The following is a 9,841-nucleotide window of genomic DNA, read 5'->3' as shown; positions in this document are numbered from 1 at the left end:
GGTTTAATGGTGTTATTCTATCTCTTATTATGAAAAGTTCTTGGGCAGGGAAGAGTGAATTATTTTCATATCTCTTTGTATGGAACCCGTTGATGTGCTTCTGCTTTGCTTCTGTTACTATCTTGTTATTGTTACTGCTTTTCCATGTCTTTTTCATTACTTTATTTCCTTTGCTTTGTTGCTGAGACTATGTTGAGCCGGGGTCTACCGGAAACAGCGTTTCTACCTGCACAAGGTAGGGGTAAGGTCTGCGTACCCACTACCCTCCCTAGAGCCACTTGTAGGATTCCACTAGGTTTTTTGTTGTTGTTGTTGTTGTTTTGTATGGAACCCGAGAGTTCCTAGAAAGGTGTGTTTTGTCGCCTGGATAGCTGCCCGAGGGAAGAGGGTGATCTTGACGGCTGAGAATTTGAGAAAGAGAAAGATTACATGTGTTAGTTAGTGGTTTATGGGTAAATGTTAAGGAGACGACGTGGATCACCTTCTTCTTGCACTGTCAGAGCATTTCGGTTGTTGTGGGAAGTACTAGGATGGTTTGGTCTTCAATAGGTGATGTCAGACTCAACCAAAGAAGTTATGTTCGGTTGGACCTTTAGAAGACCAAAAAGAAGACACCGGAGGGCATGGAATGTTGCTCCACTTACACTTTCGTAGATTACGAGAGACAAAAATAGGAGAGTTTTATAGGGAATAGAGAAGGATTTTTTACGGTTGAGGAATAACATCTTATCCCTTATTTCTTTTTGTTGCACCCATGAGCTCCCAATAAGCATAAAAGGTTGGATATTGTTCGTAGAAAATCATTTTTTTCTATTAGATTTCTAGATTTTGGTATACTTATTGTATACGGGGCAATTTTTTCCTTTTCCTTATAAACTTGGATTACTTTATCAAAAACAAAAATTCCAGTTTAACATCAATTTTTGAAATCAAATCATAACAATGCCACAGCTCCAGACAATTTCCTCAGACTCTATGGGAAAAGTGGGGAAGGACTAACACATTAAAAACAAGAAATGAAAAGGGTCATCAAATAAAAATTCTATGTTGCATAGAGATTTGACAGTTTTCAACCGTTGCATACAAAACAGCATTACAAATTGGAGCACTTTAGCATATTGGCCCCTTAGAGAAATTGCTAATGTTATAAAGACGCCAAACGGTTACTTTAATCAATTTAAAATACTACACTAAAAACAATGTCCAGAGAATGCTTTAGCAGGGAGTTTTGGTAATAATAGTTCAAACCATCATCATTTGCCTCAATTCTAATCAGATCTAGAACTCTGTACAGCTTATGAGCAACCAAAAACTTACTGTTTTCTAGCTAAAGCAAAATACAGCAATATGCACGTAAAATTGCATGCAATAGAACTCTACCTGTATAATAGTGTCTACTCCTTGTTCTTTCCTCCAGTTGAGCATTTCAGACCACATTAGCATGGCCTTATCAAGGTCAAATTTCCTTGCTTTTAAGAACCTGCAATCGATCCAAATATGTTTTGAATATGAAAAAAGAAGCAATGCGACTGGGGAACTTGAATCACAAGGCCTTAACATGTATGAAAAAACACAACGATCCTCTTATTTAAAAAGCATATATATTTCCAAACTGTTATGGAGAAAGAGAAGAGAAGAAATTAAGCAACATCTACGTGCAAAGAATAATTGTCAAAGAAATAAGATTTGACGAACAAGAGCAGAAAGAATTACGAAGAGGTACTTCTAGAGGAAAGAAAATTCTGAGCACTATGTTCTTTATCTTGTCTGCCATCAAAGAAAATACGCTGCCATGAGAAGAAATTGAGCACTTTCCTATTTGGCTACTGTATAAGCTTCAGGATTCAAGTATCATAATGCAACACAAAGAATTGGTCTGTACCAAAAACTATGGTCTCAAAAGCAACACTCACAACAAAGAAACCTCTTATTGGTAATAGTAGGATTTCACCAAAGATTAAAAGCTGTAAACATGGAAAACTAAGCTTAGTTATCAAGCTTACCAAACTCTTTACTCTTTGTTGAGATAGATGCAATAACTTTGAAAATAAATTAGCTATAGTTTTCCATATTATTGCCTTATGCTTGTATTTCAAAAGGAGACCTCTAAACAAAGTATTTATATTCTAAAAATCTCGAAGAAGGCGACCTCTATTCCTCAAAAAGGCTAGCTCTGCAAATTATTTGCAAGCTACATGGATTATAGTCAGGAAGATTATGCGAAACTTTTGCAGGTAGATGATTTATATTAATATGTACCCTACAAGATTTCGGTAATCAACAGATGAGTTCTTCTTGTATGGATAGAAAAGGAGATATACTGATCTAGACAAGAAAAACAACTCGGGTCAAGCATATCTGTTCCTTATATTGATAATAAAAACATGCGCTGCAGACCCTAGGTGTGATGCCCCGCAGTAATATGCTTATTTTGGGAAACGATCTTATAAATGGAGGTAATACTCATTAAAAGGGTTCTATGCCCAAATTCAAGACCCTTCCACCGTCTGTACTATATTCTCGGAAGAGAGGTCATTATTCTATAAAATAGAAGACTTTGGTACTCTCCCCTCTTGGTTTCTTTTTTTTTTATGAAGAATTTGTTGCGTTAAAAGAGAAGGCATCAAGAAGATGCAAGATTACAAGGAGCTACTTACAGGAAGCAGAAATACCAAAATAACAAAAGTGAGTTGCTAGCCCCTACACAATGTCTCAATCCAGGACAAAAGTGCTAGCAAACTCCAAAAAGTGTTCTTCCCTCTTGGTTTCATTACCTCAATGGAAGCAAGTATGATAGTTCTTCGCCTTCAAAAATTTTTTAGTCAAAAGAACAAGAGAAAAAGCACTAAACACTTGTTATTTAACCTTTTTATTGTCTTACTTTCTCAAGAGAAATGGATGACCCTTCATGTTAGGATCAAGCAAAACCTAATAAGGTCTTTATTTTCCTTAAAACTCTATATTCACCAAAGATTAAGCTCAGACCAAGTTGCAGAAAAAGGGAAAGGGACCAACCCCATCCAAATTAATCCCCAAGATCATCCAATTCACCCAGAGCATTGGAAGCTCAAAGAACATGAATTTTGTTAAAGAAGGAATAAATGTGCCATTGCATCCTCCCAAGCTCCCCCGTGCAACCGCATCTCAAGTCTTTGTTGGCGATATTATTTACGACCCCCTCAAACATATGTACAGTAGATTCATATCATCAACAATTTTAGTTACAAGGGTACAGTAAAGTAACACTAGCGACTATTGCCCCAATTGGATTCATTGGCAGAGCTTTAAGAAAGGCCATTGCGATACGTTTAGAGAGTATGCTTACTGATGGCCCCTCCAAAAGAAAATTTTCATATTGATGTTTACTTATTCTTTTGTTTGAGAGTGTAGGATTAGGTTTTCAGCTGAAGTGCAAATTACCTCAACATAGTATGATAATCATCATGACGAGTGGGAAGGAGATCCTTTTCCAACAAGGCCTGGCGAAATGAATTCACAGCCTCCTCTTCCTTCTCGTCTCGAAAATCTTCAGTGGAAATGGAAGCAAATCGGCAATGAGCGACTCGTTTACTGGTACGTCTTTTGAGGGAATGCGTTAGCTTTGTGGAAGCATTCATTGCCCTTTTCTTCAAAGATCTGATCCGAGTTCTTCTTTTCTCGTCCTCGGATGGCTCAAAATAATATCTCTTCGTTCGTTCGTGATCATGTACTCCAACAATTTCTAAAAATCATAAAAATCAAAGGAGTAAAATTAGAAATATGTGCAGCTGAATCCAAATTGATCCAAATTATTGCAAATTTGACACGAAAATACCTGGCATTATGCTTATCAAATCCGATTATACCGTGATTTTGACAAAACAATCCAGTTCTTCAATTCTGAATTATATCGTGAATCTGCACAAATCAAAAATAGAATCGGTACCGAAAAAGTAACGTTAACGCATAAATTCCAGATCTTCAAACAGCGTCATATCAAAATCATTGCCGAGCGGCGAGCATAGAAGCAATGAAAAGAAGAAGATCAATAACGCAAACGAATAAAACTTAACTATTGGAACGTTTTTGACATGATTAACAAAAGAATATCAGCTCTTTCATGTGTATACCTTACAGAGAATGAATGCCTCATACACACGGAATGTAGATGAATCAATTCTCTCTCTCTCTCCTCTCTCTAGGATCTTCTATACAGTGTACGTGTATATATATATATATATATATATTCTTGAAACGGCGTAAGCTAAAGCTAACTTTGCTTTCTAGTTACTCTCTGTCTATATATATTTCTCCCAGTGTGTTGTGGGAAAGTACGAATCTCGTGAAAGCGTCGATTACGTTACTTTCCTTTTACGAGGAGTGGGGGACTCTTTCTCTCACTAGAATTTTTTAATTTCTCTCTCTAGTGGAGAGAATAATTAGAATGGAGAAGTAAATGTGGGGTGTTAAGTGGGGTATAGTTGCAGATAACGAGGGCCTTGGTATTGTCGTTAAAATGGAAAAGGAGGGGGGCAGAACGCACAAGAAGTAGCGTACAACGGCCGCGTCGGTGGTGGGGGAAGCTGTGTGTTCCGCCACAGTTTGCCTTTTGGCGCCGGCTTTGTTGGCAGATGTTGTGACTTTTCAGGGCAAACAATTAACGTTGCCGTTAGTCGATAACGGAACGGGATGCTGCTTTTTATTAGTGCGCTTCAGATTAGGCCTCTCTTTTTTCTAGGTTTATCTTATTTATCATTCCCTCTTAATTCATAATGAGATTAACTAATATCTATAAATAATTTTAATATTGTCATGTCAATCTTGACCTATTATAGCATATAACTTACCTTATTTACAAGATTATAATCACAATATCATGTCAAATAGAATAAGAAAAAATAAGCTATCACGTCACAGTTACCTATTGTCTACGTGCCATATTTAAGATATTATAATCTATTTTTTATGGAAGGTACATGTAAATTTCTCCGTGTGACTAGATAAACTGATACTATAAAAAAATTATATTTAAGTTAAACTCAATTGATATTATCCTTACAAATTTGCATACACTTTAAGAAAATCATTAACAGCCTTAATTATGGATTAGTCGTCTCAACTATATCATTTATCTCATTTAATTAACACAACACTAATTGAAACAATAAGTACGAATACAAAAAAAGTAAATGACTTTCTATTTTTCTAAAATGTCATATATATAAAATAAATTTTATTTGTTAAAACAACTAAACTTTCGGAATGGTGTTAGAAAGCATTTTTCATAAAACAACGTAATATGTTACCCATATTATAGGTATTATTATTCTTCAAGACAGTTGAATTTCAGCAATGATTCCATAATAGCGAGATTATTGTAATTATAATTTAAATATAAACTAAGTAATATAAATCACTCTCACCATATCAAAAAGAATAAAGAAATTCAAAGTAGGAGGATCAAACATTTGGACTCGTTGTCTCGATTTATTAAAATGTATATACTTAAAAATTAAATAGAAAAAGGTATTCTGATACAAAAGTATTTGACTTCCAAATACTATAATGACATAGAAATGGAATAACAGAGTTTTTTTATAATTATTTGATTTTTCTAAAGAAATAAAATCTTAGCGCCTAAGGTAGTAGTACGGCTTTAAGTATACATAGTTGGCAACCAAAGGACCAGGGCTGACTTTTTGCGCATTTGAGAGAGTTTTTGTTCCGTTTATGCCGAAGAACTTTTCTTTTTCTTTTTTCAATTGGTCCAGAAATAAAGTATCCACTGTTAGATTCATGCATTAATGCATATGGTGTAGGGGCCAGTCTAATACCTAAATTATGCTTGTTTTTGTACATTCCACTTGCATTTGTTAGGTGTGAATATGAGTTTGGTCTGATTATTATTTTGTCGGTCTTATTTAAAATGTGATAATTTTTTTTCGAGTTTGTTTTTAACCGAATGATATTTTTTTATCTTAAGTGATATTCTTTTTTTTTTCTTATTTCAAAGAAGATTGATTTATGATATTCTTTCCTTTTTGGTCTATGTATATAAATAAATAAAAATATCTTTCTCTAGTTAAAAATAATTTAACTTTAAATTTTTCATTTTACGCAAGAAAGTACATCTTGATGTTGGGTTCTATCACCCTCTCCCATCCACGCGCACCCAGACCTGCCAACTGAAGAGTAAACAGCCTAACGTTGGAGTCTAACATGGTATTATGATAAGAATGGAGTTTGGATCTAACTCAACCCCAAAAGGTAATTAAGATGTGAAGATTGCTCAAGCCATATAAAGAATGCAATCTATCCATTGGTAATGGGGGATCCCGTCAAGTGAATAATTTTATGACAATATAAGATTTCATGATATATGCAAAGATTACAAGTTTCAAAAAAATATTTCTTTCTCTTTTTAAAACTACTCAACCAAGCAGATTGACATAAAATGAAACAAAGGGAACAGACAAGTAGACTTAAAATCTTAGCTTTTTGGGAAACAACAACAACAATACAGTAAAATCCCACACGTGCTTAGCTTTTCGGGAAACAATCTTACGAATTTTTCTAGTGCTTGGACTATATCTTTTGGCAAATCTTTTAGGGAAACATTTAATTCTGAGCTAATGTTCGTGAAACTTGGAAAACATTTTTCGTTATACCAAACACACCCTATGTGGCTTAAAAAATCCAAAACCAATTGCTATTCTCCTGATATTAATCTAAATTTGTTAATTTAGCTAGATGTAACAAACTTTGTGACGCAAGCGAACACTATTGCATTATAAGACCTGTTACCTTAATATTTATTAAATTAAACAAATGATTGAAATTAGGAGTACGGTACTTGTTATCTCATCACAGACTTTTTCTTTTCTAGAAACCAGATAATCATGTCTTTAAAATAAAAATTGATGGATAATACTTTCTGCACATGGGGTAGGTGTCGCTCTAATTATGGTATGTGCGTTGGATTCTTTATTGTTTATTTTTCTATCTGTAAATGAAAAGCAATTGGCTCTTTTTTTCTTATTAGGTCATGTTTGATAATTTATATTAATCCCTTTAGATGTATAGTTGAACTCACTGTGTGCAGACGGAAATATTGGAATACTGACTCAACTCTCAAGTAGCTATAAGGCATAAATAAAAAGAAATAAAAACGTCATTAGGATCCCCCTTTTAAGAAAACTTATTTAATGCTCTTTCATAATGCAATTAACTTTTAAAAACCCAATATTTGCATATTCAACAACATTAGTCTTTTCATATGCTTCGTACATATAAGAAGATTCTTTTTATTTATTATGATAATCGAGAAATTTCTCAAAGGGCACAACTTTAGCACGGTTCAAACTTTATGGGTGATAAGTTATCCTCCTCAATTTTATTCTACTTAAATACCAAACTCTTTGATCCATGACAAACTTATATTCAAATTCACTTGAATTGATGATGTCGTTTATTCCTACTAAAGATGAAGTATCCTTATAGTTCAAAATTTGATGTGCTCTTCATAACATTTAGCCACCAAGCTCACTCTATATCAATTGCATTATGATAGCATAAATATGATTTTTCCCTTTTTTTTTTCAATGAATGTATTTTATTTGAGAAAACAATGGAATGTGATCACATGATTGTGACGATTGTAATTATAGTTGTTTTTCCTTGACTCGTGCATTACGGAATGGGTATTCGAATATCCTGGATTTGGTCCCCTCTCCCCTCGACCTTCTCCAAGGCTCAGCCGCTCAAAACCTTTAATCAATAGTTGTATTAATATTTTATTTTCCTGCGTGTATTTACAATCAACTAAATGTAGTATTTCATTCATAATAATAGAAGAGTTGAGACATCTAATTTAATTTCTAAGGTAAAAATAAAAAACAATCTTACTAGTTTTCACTTTTCTGAAATAGAAACTACAATTTTAAACTAGTAAAAGTATTATTAATCATTATTCTTATAGCTAGATATACCAAAAAGTATTTGAAAAAAATAATAGTGAAATAAAATTCGTTTGATCTTTTTATAATAATGCCCATTTATATAGAATAGGACAAAGAGTATTTGTTCTATTACAAGATGGATATCTGGTTAAACGCAAATTTGTCCAAACGTGTGAATCCTACACTTACTTGTATATAATATCCCTACCTAATTTTCCTCTTTTATTTTGATATGAAACTAGTTCCTCGAACGCACGTGTATGCCAAATCGTGTAATACATAAAGAGTGGAGTAAAAACTATCTACGAATGAATAAAGTATAAGTTTATGTGAATGATCAATATGGATCGTTACTTGTTTGTCAAAGTTAAAATGATTGTACTTTGTATGAATCTACAAAGATGAACAATCAAAGTTTAATTAGATATATTTGACTTTTTCTATTTAATTTTATGACAATCATGTAATTAAGTGTATCTCACCCGATACTTCCTTATTAATGATATTCTTGTTTTATGTTCCTTTCCACCGTCCCAATTATAATTATATTGGGTCGTTGTTGTCTTCTTCAAAATCTTTGATCTTCTGGATTCTTACCTACGCATTTATCTCTTCATCTGCAATTTCTATTGCACCAACTTTTCCAACTTCGCGTAGCTTCTTTGCAATCAAACATTTTGCACCTCGACAAGTGGGGATTGCTCAAATGGTCAACACTCTCCACTACCAGAAAATGGGCCTATGGGAACACTTTTTTTGGTAACAGGTCACAAACCGTTGCCATAGAGGTGATGTAGTAACGGTTCAAACCGTTACAATAGAATTTGGGAGGTACCAACACACTTTAGATATCAAATCGTTGCTAATGTAACATAAACCGTTGCCATAGAGTTTTGTGTCGCAACGGTTTTGTTAACCGTCCCAATAGACTTGTATAAAGCAAGGGTTCTGGGAAAAAATTGCTATGGGGACGGGTATTCAATTCCCTCTCGTTAATCTACTGAAATTTTTAATGGCCCGCCAAGCTAATTAGTGACCTGTCATATTTTTTTTTTTAATTTTTAATAATAATTAAAAATTAGCTCCCCAATATCGATACACCCAAAGTCCCAAAGCTAGCTCCCCAGTATCCAAACTGCCTCATCATCACTAGAGCTCCCTCATCGATACAACCCAAAATCGCGCCTCTCTGATCTCTTTTCTTTTTCATCTAAGATTAATGGCCAAGTTTCAACTAATACCTCTTCATTAGACCACCATAATCATCAAACCCTAGAGTTCCCAAAGCACAAAACCCCAATTAGTGTAAGAAACCCCTAGTTGCTGTAAGAAACAAATTACTTAGTGTTGGAACGAAACAGGTCTGAATAAAGCGAGAATGAATATATGAGATTTGTATGGCTGAGTCGAACTGATTGGGATTGAGGCATGATTTGTTTGGTCGATTGTGTTTTATGCATTTTCTTATTAATTTGGAAAAGTGGCGCAGATTTTTAACTTCAGTGCAATTTACATTTTACGGGCAAGCAAGAAGTCTACTAGAACAGAATTGCAAAAGCTTGGTATATGTTCATACCTTTTCTTAGATCTAATCTAATTAGAATTATGCTACAGTTGGTTCTCTTCTTAGATCCGACTTTTATTACGTTTTGATACTCAACGCTCTTTTTTTGGATTTGTTTTGGTTATGAGAAGGCCAATCGTTTGTATCCTTTTTGTGTTCTACTCGAACAGAATTGCAAAAGATTGGTACTCAGGAAAAGGGTGCACATATTTACTTCCTATTTCATATTACTATAATATAGAAACGGGACTTGGGGGGACGAACAAGGGTATACGAACAAGGGTATACCTGAAATTATGCTTATAATTAGGGTTTATAATTACGCAAATTTTCATAGAAA

At 34.1% G+C, this 9,841-nt stretch overlaps 1 protein-coding gene across 3 annotated transcripts in view; it reads right to left on the bottom strand.

Annotated features, from left to right (window-relative positions):
* The window catches only part of LOC109232110 (phosphatidylinositol/phosphatidylcholine transfer protein SFH9), a 10,371-nt gene extending 5,585 nt beyond the window's left edge, over positions 1-4,786 (bottom strand). For 2 of the 3 annotated variants that reach the window (XR_002068887.1, XM_019397771.1), the window contains exons 1-4: positions 4,110-4,786; positions 3,815-3,897; positions 3,421-3,721; positions 1,381-1,480 (exon numbers count right to left, since the gene is read on the bottom strand). Coding sequence is in view for 1 of the 3 variants with exons in the window: in XM_019397771.1 (XP_019253316.1) it covers positions 1,381-1,480; positions 3,421-3,721; positions 3,815-3,821 (408 nt within the window). In the remaining 2 variants the exon portion in view is untranslated. Of the gene's footprint in view, positions 1-1,380; positions 1,481-3,420; positions 3,722-3,814; positions 3,898-4,052 lie in introns of all 3 variants that reach the window. The other variant, XR_002068888.1, reaches the window with a different exon arrangement.

The sequence above is a fragment of the Nicotiana attenuata genome, chromosome 9 (assembly GCF_001879085.1).
Source record: "Nicotiana attenuata strain UT chromosome 9, NIATTr2, whole genome shotgun sequence".
NCBI lineage: Eukaryota > Viridiplantae > Streptophyta > Magnoliopsida > Solanales > Solanaceae > Nicotiana > Nicotiana attenuata.
Note: the sequence above shows the minus strand (reverse complement) of the source record. Positions and strands in the feature narration are given on the sequence as shown.